This window comes from Cotesia glomerata, linkage group LG4 (assembly GCF_020080835.1).
Source record: "Cotesia glomerata isolate CgM1 linkage group LG4, MPM_Cglom_v2.3, whole genome shotgun sequence".
Taxonomy (NCBI): domain Eukaryota; kingdom Metazoa; phylum Arthropoda; class Insecta; order Hymenoptera; family Braconidae; genus Cotesia; species Cotesia glomerata.
The window spans coordinates 11,750,925-11,769,225 of NC_058161.1; the positions used below are offsets into that span (position 1 = coordinate 11,750,925).

The 18,301-nt window shown below is 28.6% G+C and overlaps 5 protein-coding genes and 1 long non-coding RNA gene across 8 annotated transcripts; all 6 read left to right on the forward strand.

The window, feature by feature from the left end:
- Positions 1-242: 242 nt before the first annotated feature.
- Positions 243-9,342, forward strand: LOC123263091 (transmembrane protease serine 9-like). Its single transcript, XM_044725629.1, has 13 exons — positions 243-550; positions 756-906; positions 976-1,135; positions 1,219-1,424; positions 2,493-2,698; positions 2,795-2,852; positions 2,923-3,041; positions 4,825-4,983; positions 5,689-5,791; positions 5,922-6,084; positions 7,266-7,474; positions 7,545-7,796; positions 9,207-9,342. Exons 1-13 carry the CDS (start codon positions 476-478, stop codon positions 9,326-9,328), a joined length of 1,983 nt encoding a protein of 660 aa, XP_044581564.1. The 5' UTR covers positions 243-475; the 3' UTR covers positions 9,329-9,342.
- Positions 9,343-9,888: 546 nt separating this feature from the next.
- Positions 9,889-11,954, forward strand: LOC123264281 (venom protease-like). 2 transcript variants are annotated; one of them, XM_044727500.1, is made up of 5 exons: positions 9,889-10,112; positions 10,173-10,269; positions 10,858-11,020; positions 11,079-11,296; positions 11,460-11,954. In XM_044727500.1, the coding sequence occupies exons 1-5, from the start codon at positions 10,059-10,061 to the stop codon at positions 11,840-11,842; spliced, it is 915 nt and encodes a 304-aa protein (XP_044583435.1). In that variant the 5' UTR covers positions 9,889-10,058; the 3' UTR covers positions 11,843-11,954. The 2 variants fall into 2 exon arrangements, with proteins under 2 accessions (XP_044583435.1, XP_044583436.1); XM_044727501.1 differs by having other exon boundaries at positions 9,898-10,112; positions 11,091-11,296; positions 11,460-11,948.
- Positions 11,955-12,470: 516 nt separating this feature from the next.
- On the forward strand, positions 12,471-14,054 carry LOC123264282 (phenoloxidase-activating factor 1-like). 2 transcript variants are annotated; one of them, XM_044727502.1, is made up of 7 exons: positions 12,471-12,617; positions 12,685-12,757; positions 12,823-12,988; positions 13,083-13,288; positions 13,357-13,559; positions 13,698-13,755; positions 13,863-14,054. In XM_044727502.1, the coding sequence occupies exons 1-7, from the start codon at positions 12,552-12,554 to the stop codon at positions 13,985-13,987; spliced, it is 897 nt and encodes a 298-aa protein (XP_044583437.1). In that variant the 5' UTR covers positions 12,471-12,551; the 3' UTR covers positions 13,988-14,054. The 2 variants fall into 2 exon arrangements, with proteins under 2 accessions (XP_044583437.1, XP_044583438.1); XM_044727503.1 differs by having other exon boundaries at positions 12,823-12,955.
- Positions 14,055-14,395: 341 nt separating this feature from the next.
- On the forward strand, positions 14,396-15,213 carry LOC123264283 (transmembrane protein 267). The gene is made up of 2 exons (XM_044727504.1): positions 14,396-14,803; positions 14,862-15,213. The coding sequence occupies exons 1-2, from the start codon at positions 14,525-14,527 to the stop codon at positions 15,180-15,182; spliced, it is 600 nt and encodes a 199-aa protein (XP_044583439.1). The 5' UTR covers positions 14,396-14,524; the 3' UTR covers positions 15,183-15,213.
- An 857-nt stretch (positions 15,214-16,070) lies between these two features.
- On the forward strand, positions 16,071-16,661 carry LOC123264285. The gene is made up of 3 exons (XR_006509294.1): positions 16,071-16,162; positions 16,266-16,340; positions 16,456-16,661. It is a non-coding gene; the product is annotated as an uncharacterized LOC123264285 (long non-coding RNA).
- A 310-nt stretch (positions 16,662-16,971) lies between these two features.
- Positions 16,972-18,253, forward strand: LOC123264284 (U1 small nuclear ribonucleoprotein C). Its single transcript, XM_044727505.1, has 2 exons — positions 16,972-17,058; positions 17,669-18,253. Exon 2 carries the CDS (start codon positions 17,674-17,676, stop codon positions 18,181-18,183), a length of 510 nt encoding a protein of 169 aa, XP_044583440.1. The 5' UTR covers positions 16,972-17,058; positions 17,669-17,673; the 3' UTR covers positions 18,184-18,253.
- Positions 18,254-18,301: the final 48 nt, after the last annotated feature.

Here is an 18,301-nt window from a genome sequence, read left to right on the forward strand (position 1 = left end):
TATTTGACATTGATCGGTGGCCCGGCTGCATGTGCATCAAAAAGGAAAAGTTTGGGTAAATATTAATACATAAGTATTACCGATTTATGTTAATAGAAATAACGCGTGACATTGTGTTACGGCCGTTTAAGAGGCAAAGGTAAAAAGTAAAATAAAAAGAGACAATTGCGACATTACAGCGTTAGTGTATAGTACCCGAGAATGATTTAAAGGCCTGGATGTACATCTGCCAATGCAGACACGCCGGCCAAGGTGATTCTTCGCCAGTTGACTCCCACCAGTTCCACTGTTTACTGTTTATTAGTTATAGTTTACTATAAAACGGCGTTTAACAAACTTTTACCGGGTACTTAACCACCGACAATCCGACAATCCGACAATCCGTCTACCAGACCAATTTTAGTACCTATTGTCCATCCTAAGGCCCGGCTATCCTTTTTTTCGGTTCATTCTTATTCCTCGTTATTAAGTCATCATGCGAGTTTTTGTGTTTTGTGCCGTTTTATTCGTCTGTTTTTTCACTTTTTTCAACGTTAATTCACTACCGAGGGTAAGTTTTAATAATTAACATCCAAAAATCTTAAAAATCTTTTATTCAATCATAAAAGACTACTTTTACAACCATTTTAAAATGTTTAATTATCAAAGTGAAGATATTGAACAGTTGAAATTTTTTCTGCACCCTTGATTAGAAAAAATAATTAAAAACAAGATTGACAATGTTTTTTTCAACAATTAATTGATTTTATATTCAGAATCAAAATAGCTGGGCCGATAAGCCGTTCGACTTTTACAATTTGTCGGCGAGGAGCAACAATGATTTGACTATCGACGATGGATTTATTGTCAACACTAATCCGCCTAAAATGGCCTATCCAAAGATGCCTAATATGTGTAGTAATTGCAGTGAGTTTACTTTAATTGAAAGAAAATTATTAATTTATTTTTCTTATAATTGTAATTTATTAATTACAGTTTGTGGCGTTGGAAGAAAAACGCGGATTGTCGGTGGTACAACAGCAACAATTGGAGAATTCCCGTGGATGATTGCTATGAGCAAACACGGACAATTTCACTGTGGTGGGAGTTTGTTGACTAAACGGCATGTTTTAACTGCCGCTCATTGCTTAGAAGGGTACTTAAACTATTTACAATTCTTCATTGGTTAAAATTAAGCCAATTAAACGCTATTTAAATTAAAATTATATTAATTTTCAGATTTGACAAAAGACATTTTGAAGTTTTTATCGGGAAGCAAGATTTCGACAAATCGAGCTCGGCTGTGATACATCGACGCATTAAATCTTGGACAGTACACGAAGATTTCAATACTTATAACTTGGACAATGATATCGCTGTCGTAGAATTGGATCGTTCTATTCCAGTTGGAGGAGCGATACGCACTGCGTGTTTACCAGAAAATCGTAAGAATTTCTTTTTATTTTCATGTTAAAATTCAAATTTTCAGTCTTTTTGAGCCATATTAGGTTACATTGACGCTCACAATCAATTTAGTAGCTGTATCAATTGATAATTAATCATTTAAAAATTTCTGAACAATAATACTACTTAAAAACAATAATTGAAATTTTTTTTTCGATGAAAACTTACATTTTTTAAGTGTATTGATACTCAAAATCAATGCAGTCGCTCTAATAATTAATTTTATCAATTTTTTTAGGATGTTTATTCCCTAATTGTTTATTAATTAGTTTTTAATCAAGATTATCTCTTTAAAATTTTATTTTAGAGCTTATTTATATAGTTAATGGCATTTTTCTATTATATTAATCCTCAAAATCAATAAAGTCGCTTTAATAATTAATTTTATCAATTTTTTTAGAATCTTTATTCCCTAATTATTCATTAATGAGTTTTTTTAGCAAGATTGTCTCTTTAAAATTTTATTTCAGAGCTTTTTTATATAGTTAAAGGCATTTTTCTATCAAATTAATCCTCAAAATCAATGTAGTCGCTCCAATAATTAATTTTACCAATTTTTTAGAATCTTTATTCCCTAATTATTCATTAATGAATTTCTGAACAAGATTATCTCATTAAAATATTATTTTAGAGCTTTTTAGTATAGTTAAAGGCATTTTTCTATCAAATTAATCCTCAAAATCAATGTAGTCGTTCTAATAATTAATTTTACCAATTTTTTTAAAATCTTTATTCCCTAATTATTTATTAATGAGTTTTTAAACAAGATTATCTTTCTAAAATTTTATATTATAGTTTTTTTTTGTAAAATTAAAGGGATTTTTCTATTACATTGACACTAAAAATCAATGTACTCACTTTAATAATTAATTTAATTAATTTTTGTTAATAACTACACTTATAAACATCATTTCAGAGTTATTTTGTGTATAATTATTGACATTTTTGCGGTGCATTGACACTAAAAATCAATGCAGTCCCTTAATTAATCGATACTTTCAAACTTCCGTCAGTTTTCTAAACTAAAAATTGAAAACAACCTCTTTTAGGTGCCATTGACTACACAGGATCATTAGCGACCGCCATAGGATGGGGCCGCACGACAGAGGGTGGGGAAGTAAGCTCAACATTAAGGAAAGTAGAGCTTCCCGTTTTATCCGACGAGGAGTGTGATGAAGCTGGTTACCAAAAATCTCGGCGCACTACTAATATGTTTTGCGCTGGTTACTTAGAAGGAAAACGCGACGCCTGTTCTGTAAATTTTTTTATTTCTTCTTTTTGATAAACAATTTTTTATTAAAATTGCGACTATATTATCAATTAATTAATTTTTTTTTTTTTTTTTTTTTAGGGAGACAGCGGCGGGCCTTTATTGGTTGAAGGGCCGTACGGGCATTTAGAAGTCATAGGTATGATTAATTAATTAATTAATTTATCAATAAATTTTTTTAATTTTAATAAATTAATTTTTTTATCCAGGAATAACTTCTTTCGGTCGAGGATGTGCAAGACCAAGATACCCCGGAGTCTATACAAAATTAACAAATTACTTAGGATGGTTACGTGATAATCTAGACGGAGAATGTATTTGCCCGTCTGCCAAATAATTATTCAGATTTTTCAAATGAATAATTATAAAAAAAAAAAAATTCTAGTCGTTTTATATCTTAAGAGTGTAATTAATATTAAGATACTTTGTGATGATTAATTTAAAATAAATAATAGTACCTATAATTACATGTTTATTAAATGAATCAAGATGATGATGATGATTTATGACCTTGAAAGTAAATGTGAGATATTTACTCCGTAGTTTGGAAATGTGTTTGAATAAGAATGTGATTGTTTTTGTGGGGACCAGAATGGTAATTTGAATTTTTTATTACATCGAAATATATATATCGTATATTATTATATATTATATATAATGATAACCGGGTCATGCGACTAAAACGTTTTGCTTTCGACGAATGAATCTGGGTTAGTGAAATCATCGACCGTTACTTACTAATATACTAAATTGTTATTTAGTATTGGGATTAAGAAAAATTTATTTTTTTGTGTTATGGAAATTAATTTTTTTTTCAATAGAGTTTCATGAAAATTTGAGATGTAAATGGAAGAAATTAATTTTGGGGTTTCTAAAAAAAAAAACTGGAAATTTGATATAAGTAAAGATAGTAATATCAATATCAAGGTCATGATGAATATCAATATCAATATCAGTATCATGATAGTTTTAATTGTTATTATGAAAAAATTTTTGTTATAAATAATGCAATAGTTTATGATAAATATCGCGGTGAATATCACTATGTTTATATCAATACTGTCAATATCATTATGAATATCAATATCATTATCATGATAAATATCAATATCATTGTCATGATAAATATCATTATGATGATAAATGTCATTATGAATATCAATATTATTATCACTATGAATATCATCATCATTGTGAATATCAATATCATTGTCATGATAAATATCATCATCATGGTGAATATCATTATCATGATAATTGTCATGATGAATATCATTATCATTGTAAATATCAATATCATTATCATGATAATTGTTGTGATGAATATCAATATCATTGTCATGATGAATATCATTATCATTATCATTATCACGATAAAAGTCATAATGAATATCAATATCATTATCACTATCGAAAATAGAAAATTATCACTATGAATATAATTATTATGAATATCATTATCATGATAATTGTCGTGATGAATATCAAGATAATTGTCATGATGAATATCATTATCATTATACATATAAATATCATTATTATGATGAATATCGTTGTCATGATAAATATCAATATCATTATCATGATAAATAACAATATGATCACCACGAAATTCATTATTCAAATATCAATATCAATAAAAATATCATAAACACCATTACTAATATTCCATAAAAAGAAGAAAATAAAAAAGGAGAGTAAAACGATAAACATATAACTAAATTGAGTATCCGGTTATAAATGTTGGAGAAAGAACTTTCTTCATAACACCAAGAATCACGATCCTCAACGTTAAAGACACTCGAGTACTCTTCGCTTACTCGATCAGTCTTCACTTACTCGTCAGCCTTTTATATTACACATTTAACATTTATATCCAACCAGAGAAAGCTTCTGTTCGACAGCTCAGTTATTATCACTCTTCAATCCCCTTATCAATAAAAACCAATTAACAAAATAATTATAAAAGTTCTTTCATAAATTTCAAAAAATAAAAAAATGTCAGTTTATACAAATACTGCATAAAGTGCTACACGCGATAAATCATGTCACGATTCAAGAATTATAAGTGCTTGATTATTGTCATTCGGTGAAAGTTTTTATAAAAAACGAAAGCTTTTTCATTTTTCAATTCTTATTTTCAAGTGCCAAGTGATCAAATAATGGTGATAGATAATAATAACAAACGTATAGTAGTTAATATTGTTTTTTTTGTTCTACTTGTCGATAATTTATGCTCAAGCTCAAGGTTTTTCGGCCCAAATATTAATGTAAGATTATTTCCATAACATTATTATTATTATTCATCCTAATAATTTATTACTTATATTTTCGTAATCTGCAGAAAATTTCCAAAAAAATGAGTACCCACATGATATTTTCCTCATATGTGATCATATGTGACACATATTTCACATATGTAATTATTCCACATATGAGAAACCACATACGGAAAGAACAAGATGACACTGGATATCATCCTAGATTATACTCAGTGATATCTGTGGTGAAAAATATTTTTGGATAGTAGCTAGTATAATCCAGATTATACTGAGTGATATCTAGATTATACTCATTATAATCTGGATTATACAGGGTAATATCTAGATTATAGTCATTGTAATCTGGGATGATATCCAGTATCATCTTATTTTTTTTTGTGTGTAGGCGTGTGGGTAGTCATTTTAAATCGCTTTTCACGCTATTTAAAAATAAAAAAAAAATATTTATTTAAAAAAAGAAAAATGTTTATTTGTGTTATTACGAATTTGATAAATATTTAATAATACTATTATGTATTACATCCACTAAATGTCAAGTTCAATGACTAGTGTAATATTTTAAATGGAATGAGTCGATAATATTGATTGCACTTTCTCTTTTTATTGTATGTAATAGCTCATATTAAATTTTATAAATAATAAAATTTTAATTTTTTTCATTAAAAACTAAAAAATATTTAAAATAAATTTCAGAACCGAACTGGGAAATTTCTTTTTGATGAAATTTTCGGCGTGGATGTTACCGCTGGTGACAATTTTGAAAGCGATGAAGGACAAACTAAAAATTGTAGTTGTGGTAAAAATTATTCTTTATAAATTTCTCTTGTAAATAAATAATTATTCTGATTGAGAAATTAATAATAAGTAATTATTTAACAAAGAAGAAATTATAATTGATGATTAATTGTTGAATGTTGTCTATTTAGAGTGCGGCGTATCGAATCAAGAAATCAGGATAGTTGGTGGGAAGCCGACAGTGCCTCATCGTTACCCATGGGTCGCAAGACTCGTTTACGAAGGACGTTTTCACTGCGGTGCGAGTTTGCTCACTAATGAATATGTATTGACTGCTGCTCATTGTCTTCGGAGGTTAATTATTTAGCTAATTAATTAAATTAATAAATCAATTTATTTTTTATCAGCTTGAAAAGCGGGTGAAGTGTTGATAATAGGAATACAAGTCGAAAAATTGAAATTTTAAAGTGGTTTAGAAAATATTACCGATTTTTACACTCAAAATCAATGCAGTTGTAAAATTTTGGCACTTCAAAAACCTAAAATAAAGTTATTTGAACAAAAACTGGACTTTAAGTAGCAAAAAATCAAATTTTTGGAAATTTCTGACTGAATTGACACTCAAAATCAATGCAATCTTGCTTTTTGGAATTTTAAATGTCAAAAGAATAATTTTATCAAGAAAAATTGGTTTTGAGAGATGAAAAGTAGAGTTGTTGGAATTTTTATAGTGTATTGATGATCGGAATCAATGTAAAGCTGAAATTTTGACTCTGGAGAAGAAAAAACTGGAGTTATTTGAAGAAAAATTGTATTTTGAGTAGAAAAAATCAAGTTTAAAGAAAACTTGGACTGCATTGACGCTCAAAATTAATGTAATTTTGAAATTTGGACATTGTAAGACACTAAACTCGAGTCATTTGAACAAAAACTGGACTTTAAGTAATAAAAAATCGAATTTTTGGAAATTTTGGACTGCATTGGCACTCAAAATCAATGCAATCTTGCTTTTTGGATTTTTGAATGGTAAAATAATAATTTTATGAAGCAAAAATTGGTCTTAAGGGATGAAAAGTAGAGTTTTATTGAAACTTTTATAGTGTATTGATGATCGGAATCATTGTAAAGCTTAAATTTTGATTCTGTAGAAGAGAAAACTGAAGTTATTTGAAGAGAAATTGTATTTTAAGTTAAAAAAAATTAAATTTTCGACATTTTGGACTGCATTGACACTCAAAATCAATGCAGGTTCATATTTTAAACATTATAATCATCAAAACTGTAGTTACTTAATTCAAAATTGTAGTTTTCGTTGCAAAAATCATGTGTCTTCATTATTTTGTCCTGCATTGATGCTCAAAATCAATGCAAGTGAGTTTTTCTTCAATTTAGCGACCTTGACTAATTAATTAAGTCAAAATCATAATTTAGATGAGAGCAAAAATAATTTCCCACAATTATTTGCTGCATTGACACTCAGAATCAATGCAGATAGTTTATTAATGAACTATTGAAGATTTTTTTTCTCTATTCAGGTTAAAAAGATCAAAACTACGTGTGATCCTCGGTGACCACGACCAACATTCAACAACGGATGCCCCAGCTGTCATGAGAGCAGTCGCTGGCATAATCCGACACCGCAACTTCGATATAAACTCCTACAACCACGACGTCGCGTTGCTCAGACTACGAAAGCCTGTCATTTTTTCAAAGACAATCCGCCCGATTTGTTTACCTACTCCAGGTGAGTACTTTCCCCAATTTTCAATTTTCCAGTAACTATTTTCCTCATTATGTCTATCGCTTTCATCAAGGATCCGATCCAGCCGGCAAAGAAGGCACTGTGGTCGGATGGGGACGAACTATGGAGGGCGGAATGCTACCAGGAGTCGTTCACGAAGTAAAAGTTCCTATTTTGACTCTCGATCAATGCAGAAAAATGAAATACAAAGCTAATAGAATAACTGGTAATATGATTTGCGCTGGCAAAGGGAGCCAAGACTCCTGTCAGGGCGATTCCGGCGGCCCTTTACTTATTCAAGAGAGTGACAAAGTTGAAATTGCTGGTAAATTTTTTTTCATTTTTATCCCTCAAACGACCTTAAGATTATTTTAATAATGAGTGATGAATTTAATTTTGAAATATGGAATAGAATAATTTTAATTTCTAATTTTTTGAATATTTTTGTTAAGAAATAAGATACTGATTAATAATATCATGTAAAAGTTATCAATATAGGCTTTTTTATAGCGTTTTTTTGAGATTTTTCTGCTGGATTTACACTCAAAATCAATGTATTGCATGTCAATGTCTCAATTAGTCATACTGTTTCTCAAAATTTAATTAAAATTCTAATTACAAGTGCATTAATGCAAATTTTGATTTTTTTTAAACTGCATTAACACTCAAAATCAATGTAATTTTTAGTCAATGTCTTCATTGATCAAAATTGGTACTAATATTACTCTACAATTTCAATTACAAGTAATTATATGCAAATATTGATATTTTTGAACTACATTGTCACTCAGAATCAATGTCATTCTAATTAATACCACAGTAGTCTTACTTTTCGCCTAACATCTCATTAAAATTCTAATTAAAAATGTATCAATGCAAATTTTAAAACTGCATTGCCATTTAAAATCAGTGTATTGTTTTTAAATGCCTCAATTAGTCATACTTTTTCTCAAAATTCCAATTACAAGTGCATCAATGCAAATTTTGATCTTTTCAAAACTGCATTAACACTCAAAATCAATGTAATTTTTAATTAATGCCTTAATCAATTAAACTGGGTACTAATATTACTCAAAAATTATAATTACAAACAATTCTATGCAAATATTGCTATTTTTGGACTGCATTGACACTTAGAATCAATGTACTGTTCATTAGTACTTCAGTAGTCTTACTTTTCACCTCACATTTCATTAAAATTCTAATTAAAAGTACAGTAATGCAAATTTTAAAACTGCATTGACATTCAAAATCAATGGATTGTTTTCAAATGCCTCAATTAGTCATACTTTTTTCAAAATTCGAATTAAAAGTGCATTAATGCAAATTTTGATCTTTTCAAAATTGCATTAACACTCAAAATCAATGCAATTTTAGTCAGTACCTCAGAAGTCTTACTTTTCACCTGAAAATTCATTAAAATTCTAATTACACAAGTACATTAATGCAAATTTTGATAATTTTGAAACTGAATTGACTCTAAAAATCAATGCAATAGTTCTTTCTCTCAATATCTCTAGATCTACTGAACCAATTCCTGTAAAATTTTAATATGTCCTTCCCTGCGACCTAACCCTTTTCCAAAAAATTTCTCCAAACTCTACCTTCACAATTTTCTGGAGAAAAAAATTATTTTCCAAATTATTCCTTCTATCTTAAAATTTTCCCTATAGATTTAAATATTTTTTCTCCTATAATAATAGATTTAAATAATTTTTTCTTTATGCTTCCTCAGGGATAGTATCGTGGGGAGTAGGCTGTGGAAGACCAGGATATCCTGGAGTTTACACACGAGTAGCTAAATACCTGAACTGGATAAACACAAACATGGAGAATTCCTGTCTCTGCAATAAATAAACGCCAAAAATAATCGTATAAAAAATTATTTAAAATAGTTTGTATATATATATAAATATAAATGTACAGAAATAAATTTCTAATATAATATTTCGATAAAAAAATTTTTTTTTCCACTTTGAACAATGAATCCCAAACAAAAAGACAAATGATAGATGATTCGATATAGATAACGGTCGTAATGCGAATGGAATATTAAATCACCTAACGGTAACTTAAATGTCAAGAAACTTTAAATATATATTTTTCTATTTTCCTCAATTTGCAATCTTGCAATCTTGAAAGAATTTTCTTTTTTTTTACAGTCGGAAAGTTTTTTAATTTAATTTAAAAAAAAATCAAAACCGGTTGAGAAAATTAAAAATTTACCTTTTATTTTATTATTGTAAATTATGAAACAACTTTTAAGATTTTTTGTCAAATTAATGTACGGACTTATAGATATTTATAAAAAATATGAAATAAAAATAAAAATAAAAGGTGCATCCGACGCGAAATAGTCTTGCGGTCAGTGACAGCCAGGGTTTGTCCGTGAACGTGAACTCAAACTGGTCGTAGAGTCTTAAGATCCAGTTGCGTTTAAGACGTTCGCCAATACGTATCTTGTATATTTTATTTTAATTTTAATTTTATTTTTTAAGATGAATTTTTTATAAAATTTAATTTTTTGATTTCTTCTTTTGAAATTATTTTAATTGTAAAGATTTTTGGAAATTAATTAAAAATTGCGATGAAAAAAATTATTATTTTGCTGTCGCTTTTTGCGCTTGTGAATTGTTATCAGGTAAGAAATTGTGTTTAATAATATAATCAGCTGATTTTTAAATGGAAAAATTTATTTTAGAAAAAAAATATTGTTGGGGATGTTGTTAGAAATTTTTTTGGAATTTTTGGAAATAAACCGCCGAACGCTACCGCATCGCCTGGGCCTTGTTATTGCAGTAAGTGAAATTTTATTTTTTTTTTCAGGAAAATTGTGGATAATTCCGCGTTAAAATTCGATTTTGGAAAATCTTTGTATGAAAAATGACACTCAATATCAATGTAATTTTTGAAAAATGCATTTATAAGCAGTTATTGTTGCTAATATTACATTAAAATTCAATTTTAAAGGACCGTTGTTTAGAAAATAACAATTTTCAACTCCATTGACGCTCAAAATTAATGTAATTTTTGAAAAATGCATTAATAAACAGTTATTGTTGTTAATATTACATTAAAATTCAAATTTAGAAAGCCTTTGTATAGAAAATGACAATTTTGAACTGCATTAACGCTCAAAGTCAATGTAATTTTTGAAAAATGTTAATTTATAAATATATATTACGTTAAAATTTAAGTTAAAAGGGTGTTAATATAGAAAATGACGATTTTGAACTGCATTGACGCTCGAAATAAATGAACATCGATATCTTAAGATTCTATCCTCGCGATTTTGATGAAATTTTGATATGATATTCTTGAGAGTTACACAAAGAAAAAATTTGAAGAAAATTCTCAATTATTATTGAAATAAAAAAAAATTTCAGGCTGCGGAGTTAAAAATGAAGAAAGCCGCATAGTTGGCGGACAAACGACTCAAGTAAACGAGCTACCATGGATGGTAAGACTGTCATATTTGAATAAATTTTACTGTGGGGGAACTCTTATCAATGATCGTTACGTATTGACTGCCGCTCATTGCGTCAAAGGGTATGTTTTGATAATTACCGAATTTTAGATTAATATATTTAAGTTAAAAACAACTCAGTCTTATTTTTAGATTCATGTGGTTTATGATAAAAGTAACATTTGGAGAACACGACCGTTGTGACGAGAAAAATAAACCAGAGACGAGATTTGTCGTCAGAGCAATTACCGGAGATTTTAGTTTTTTGAATTTTGACAATGATATTGCTCTACTTAAGCTCAATGATCGGGTACCACTGACCAATACCATCAGACCGATTTGTCTTCCAATAGTTAAAGGTAAATTATCTGAATTAATTGTATTATACAAAAAAATTACGCAAAATAACCTCGATAATTATTATCAGTTACGTAAAAATACGGGTACTTAATGACCTCATTAATTTTTTATCGTAATTAGAAGAAAGAATTTATTATTATACGGGTGGTTTATTTTCTTTAGAAAATGACTACGTAGGGACAAAAGCAATCGCGGCTGGCTGGGGAACTTTGCATGAAGACGGAAAGCCGTCCTGCCTGCTCCAGGAAGTGGAGGTCCCGGTTATGAGCCTTAAAGACTGCAGAAACACCAGCTACAGTCCTAGAATGATTTCGGACAATATGATGTGTGCTGGATACCCCGACGGTAAAAAGGACTCCTGCCAGGGCGACAGCGGGGGTCCTTTAATTGCCGAAAGACCAGACAAAAAGTACGAAGTTATCGGGGTTGTTTCCTGGGGAAACGGGTGTGCTCGTCCAGGGTATCCTGGAGTTTACACCAGGCTCACACGGTATCTAGACTGGGTGCTGTATAATTCAAGGGATGGATGTTTCTGCGAAACTTGAATTATTTATAATTAATAATCTATTTTATAAATTTTTATTTTGATGATTAATAGAGAACTTGCATTTTAATTATATTATTCTCAAAAAATTTAGTTAAAGTAATTAAAACAAATATTTAAGTCATTTATTTGCCCGATAACTTTAAAAATATTCAAAATTGTTTTTTTTTTTTTAATTCAAATTTTCGCGGGGCTGTGACGTAGTTCCGAATCCGCTTTGCAACGCCATCTTACAGAAAATTTTGAAACTATATTAATAATTAATCTTCTTAAATAAATAAACAAAGGGCTTTTTTTATTATATAGCTTCTATTTGTCGATTAATTAAATAAATAAATGTAAAAAAAAAAATAATTCTTTTATTTATATATTAATTAAAAATTAATGCAAGTTCTTTATTAATAATTGTAATAATTAAATAGCTGAAAATTTTGTATGAATTTTGAATGAACAATAAAAACAGTGAAAAAAAAATATTTTTTTGTTTAAATTATATGTTATAAGAGTATAAGGTTACTGACCGTAAGTTGTTGCAAAAAAATGATAACTGGGTAGTGGAAAAGTGGTGGGAAGAAATGAAGATGAGGGTACCGCTATTGCTGACAATATAGTCCTACAACAGGATTACATTTCAGTTGAGTGTTTGCTTCTAAGCTTGATCATTTATTATTTATTGAAACAATAAATAATAAATTTTTATTTTTATAAAAATGAATTTGCAAGAATTTGTTAAGTTTATTATTTGCTTGTTATTTCTTCATTTAAATGGATTTATGGTAATTATTTTTTAAATTTTTGATTAAAAAATTTAAAATTAAAAATTTTAAATTGATTTTTTATTAGATAAATGGAAAAAGAGTTGAACGCGGAGTTTTAGATTGGATTTCTTCCCGATTTCGACCATGTGGTGGTTGTTGTAAGTTGTAGATATTTTTTTATTAAAAAAAAAAAGTTTCATCAATAAAAATAATAAATTTTCAGTATGTGGAAGATCTAATCGCAACTCAGCAAGATTTTTAGGGGGAGAAACAACATACTCTCATGAATTCCCCTGGCTAGTTAATGTCCACGTTAAATCCGAGAATCAAGTCAGCGGGGCGTTGATTAATGACCGGTATATAATAACAGCAGCCAGTCAATTAGAAGGGTATGTATTATATTAATAAAAATAAATTTCACTTATAAATATGAAAATATGATTTATTTTTAATAATATAACTGGTAAAAAAAAAAAATTGCAGGGCTACTGCTCCGGAAATAAAAGTATCCTTAGGAGCGTATGACCGCTGTCATATTGATGTATCGTCAGTAAACACAAGTATTGATTCTATAATAATGTACCCGGAGTTTGTAAAAGAAACTTATGCCCACGATTTGGCGCTAATTCGCTTGAGCAGACCGATTAAATTTGAAAAAAGAATTTCTCCCGTTTGTCTTCCCAATCCTAGTGAGTATAATTGACTCTAACAATTACTTGAGAAGAATTTTTTTGGTTTAATTGTAAAATAATGGTAGATTCAACGTATCTGGGGCAAGTTGGAACACTACTAGGATGGACAGAAACGCAATCCGAGGAAAAATCAGCATGTCTTCCCCGTAAAATCGGGCTTCCGATATTGAGCGCGAAAGAGTGCATTAAATCCGGTGTTGAGTCTAAAAATTACCATGATGATTCGGGATGTATGGGTGTTTTGGGTACCAAATCAATTATTTGCAATGTAAGTATCTTTGATTTGGAAAATTAAAAAAAAATTAATTTATATATTTTATCCTGTTAAATTGTAAATAATTAATATTGTGTAATTAATTAGTTATATAATTAATTAATATAATTAATAATTAATCCTTATTTTTAGAACGACGTTGGAACTTCTGTTAACTATCGTTCCTACGCTGGAGTTTACGATTTAATTGGTAAGTTTTTTTCACGATATTTATTAAATATTCAAGTAACTGTTAAAATTAATTCCATAAAAATTTACAGAACTGGTAATTAATTTATTTTTTTAACAATTTATTAGGGTTACTATCAAACGACAACAATTGCGAAGGAGACTCAAAAAAGACCGCAGTTTTTACAAGATTAGGCCCGCATTTGCATTGGATACTTCAAAACACCAAGGATGCTTGTTATTGTTCTAAATAATTAACAATTCATTTTAAAAATATCAATAATTAAAAAAAAGATAGCAATTTTTGTGAAAAAATTAGTTGTTAGAAAAATATATGACTATTAATTTTATTTAAAAATTAGCGATTTTAGTATCAAGAATACTACAACTGCGCTAATGATACTAATGATAACCACAATCACATTTCTTCTTTATCCACTTTCGGTCAATAAATCAAAAATATTATAAATATTATTATATAAGTTCTATTGTAATACTAGTATTAACTGTTAACAGCCGAGACCAGTGATAGCAGTTTCTATCGGCTTAGCGAAACGAATAGAAATTTTGAAAAAACGTTTTTAGAGATAATAGATAATTTAATAAACTATTTCACCACAAAGCGTTTTTTTCAAAAATGTCATTCGTTTCGTGAAACCAATCGAAACTGCAATTGCTCTTCTGTTGGGAGTGCGACAGAGATAGTTCCGTTGAACTCCGTGAGAGCAAAGCGAGAAAAATATGGTCTCGACTGTTAATAAGTTCTAGTATTAAAAAAAAAAAGATGCAAGATGCACAGCAAAACACTAAAACTAACAACATGTCTTCTCCTGGGTTTAGTTTCAATAATCGGTGACAAACTAGTGTCTTATAATAACAATAATCATTTTTTAAAAGCAGTTATTGACAATGCGACTCACGGGATTGTTGCGGGGCTATCTTGGACACTGATAGTTCTTCTGCAGAACGAGCCAATCGCGAAAAACCTCCCAAGTATTTTATTTTGTATCTTCTTGTCTTCTTTGATTGACGTCGACCATTTTGTAGAGGCCAAGAGTTTTAATATCAAAGTAAGTTAATTTATATTTTAAAAATATAACCTTACAATATATTTATTTTTGCTTTTAGGACGCAACAAATTTGGACCATCGGCCATTTTTTCACTGTACAACTCTCCCGATAATAATTTGGGCGGTTTTATTGGTAGTTTCTAAATTAGCCAGCGAGAATTTGTATAACCTCAATTACTGCGCCTGGATTTTGCTGACCAGTTTCCTGAGCCACCACATTCGGGACGCCACCAGAAGAGGGCTCTGGGTTCCGCCTTTTGGGTCTACCGGCAAGATCCCGTACTATTTTTACGTACTTTTGACAATGTTGTTCCCTTATTTTGTGTATTTATCAATGGAAAAATACCAAAAGATCATTCCTAGTGTTGATAATGTTTAAAAATATTTTTTATAAATATTATTTTGATTAATTTTGACTTTTTTATTTCTTCACACTTTATATTATTTACCAAAGCTAAATTTAAAAAATAAAGTCTATAAATTGATAACTTTAAAAGTTATTAACTATTTTTAACCCAAACTCTCGGAAATCCTTAATGGAATTCTTCAATTAAAAAAAAGTAAAAAGAATTGTTGAGGCATGAATCACCGGAGATAAAAAAAGATAAAAGAATCAATAAAGAAATAAATAAATAACAACCTCGACTAATTACCGTTTTTAAAAACGTGCAGAGGAGTGATAGCTGTATATAACACTTATCTATTAAGTCCGTAATGCTAATGATAACAAATATATTTTTATCAAGTTAAATCACTATATCAAGACTTTGAGTACTTTAGTGTATCAACAAATCTCAACGCGTTCGTGACGACCTAAATTATTTTTTTTTTTTTCCAATAATGGTAAGTAATTTATTAAATTTTGCATTTCTTCTTCTTCTTTTTCTCTAAAATTTAATTTTTGACTTAAAAAGAAAATTAATTACTTATTTGAAAATTTCCATAGACCGCCATTTTGATCAACAAACATCACTTCGTAATTTCCAAATTCATTTTCTTCTAATTGCTTTATTATAAAAATTGCAAATAATTTTTTTTCTAATCTGTGTACTTGCAAAATAGTAAATTTACTTAAATTTTCATCATTTTGCAGTTTAATTATTTTTAATTTAAAGTTTTTGTTAAATTTTTCCATGTAAGGTTGCGCGAAATGGCGGAGCGCTGAATTGCAGAGCGCGCAAAGTGCAAAAATTATTTGAATATTTAAATTTTAATTATTACTTTTTTTTTGCAGGAAAATATCGAAAATATTCAACTGCAATTATATATTACATACGGAGTCGTCGCTGCCTGTATTCTAATAATAATTATTTTAATAATTGTGTTGTTTACTAAAATAAATAAATTATCACGAGACCGGTAAGATATATTTAATTTATTGTTTAAAAATTAGCTCTTAAAGAATTGAAGATTAAAGAATTAAATAAATTTGAAATTACTTTAAATAAAATAAATTTTTCAGAATGAATTCAGAATTTCCAAAGTTTGATTCTAGAAAATTTTTGACTATTCCTAAAGTTTCACGTATTAATTAATGGTGGAGTAAATTAATATAAATAATTGTAATTTAATTATTTTTTTGCATACAAAGAAATATTTATTAAAATTATTGTAATTTTAATTATGTACTGAAAATATTTTATTTTTTTTAGAAACGATTGGAACCGTGAACTGGATTCCGAATTCTGCTACTCTAATCCTGCGATTGTACCTGGGGAGGAATTGTCCAGACGCGGGTATTCGATGTACCGCGCTTTTGAAAATTCAAAAGCTAAAAATAATTTTACTAACAATTTTTCGAATTCATCAAGGGAATCTCAGTCCAGGTTTTAAGTTAATAAATAAATCTTTAAGTATTGATTTGTAATTATTGATTTTGTATACCTTGTTAAATTAAAAAATTTTTTTAATTAAGTTCTATTTAAATTCTAACTAAAATTTTTTTAATTAAGTCCTACAATTGTCTATTTTAATTATAAAAACTTTAGATCATTTTTAAATTAAATAATTTTTCGCAACTAAAATTTAATTTTAAATTTTAAAAAATGCGCGCGCTTTCAAGTTAATGGAATAAGACCTTAATGTCGCTCATGAAAGTTAACCTTTATTAATATATCAATAGTCAACACTGAGAATTTAATTTTTATCACGGTGTTGTATGTTGTACAAAAGTAACAACTTAAATAATAAATTAAAAGATCTTTTAATTTAAGTGGAATTATTTTTTGAAAATAAAGTTTTAATTTATAAAAAAGGTGAGTTTTTAAATATTTATATAAATAATAAAGTACTGTGATTTTTTTTAATAATGCTTTTCTAACCTAAAATTATTATTTTGTTATTTTTTTATAAATATTATCAATGTAATAATTAACTATAAATTTTTTTTAAATTGCACTTAGAATTCATAAAATTTTCGTCAATTTTTTCTTTCATTTTTTTGTTTATTAATTTTTTTTTCAATAAAAAAATTCTATAAATTTTTAAATGTCGGCTAATTTAATTTAAAAAAAAAATAAATTTTTAAAAAACTTTAGATTAAAAAAATGACATTAAAGTTAGCAGTGATTATTTTTTAGTTTTTTTGTAACAAATAAATTTTTTGAAAAAAATTATTTTTGAAAAATTGCATTTAATTTTTAAAATTTTTACGTCAATTTTTTTTTGCCATAATTTATTTGTTAAAGAAAATTTTTAAATTAATAAAATATCTGCTAAATTAATTTTCATTAAAAAAAATATTTAGAAAAAAAAAACTATCTGATTAATTAGTTAATAGTTAAAAAATTAACTATTTAATTAAATAATTATATTAAAATTCTTTTAAAAATAAAAACATTAATTAATTTGAAAATAATTTTCAGAAAAAAATGCCGAAATATTATTGCGACTACTGCGACACATATTTAACCCACGACTCGCCAAGTGTAAGAAAGACCCACTGCCAAGGGCGAAAGCACAAGGACAACGTCAAGTACTTCTACCAAAAATGGATGGAAGAGCAAGCCCAGCATTTGATTGACGCGACAACGGCGGCTTTCAAGGCCGGAAAAATCGCCTCGAATCCGTTCGCGGCAAACAAGGGTGTCGCGATTCCCCCACCCCCCAATCTAGGACCCAGACCAGGAGTAGCAGGCCCACAAGGCCCAATGGGAATGATGCCTCCGCCGGGAATGCACCCTGGTGGCCCGATGGGACCGGGAGGCCCGATGATGATGGGTCCCCACGGTCCCATGCCGCCGATGATGGGAATGCGGCCTCCCATGATGGGCCCCAATGGTCCGATGATGATGGGCCCCATGGGACCCATGACTCAACTCAGACCACCGATGAACGGACCGCCACCACCCATCAACGCTCCGCCGCCAATCAAGAAGTAATTTAATTAAGTGTACGAGTGTTTTGTAATTGACTATTTTTTTTCTTTGACAAGTTCCCAAATAAATTCATTTTCAATATTTAATTATTAAATTAAAAACTCATTTTTTCTTTTAATAA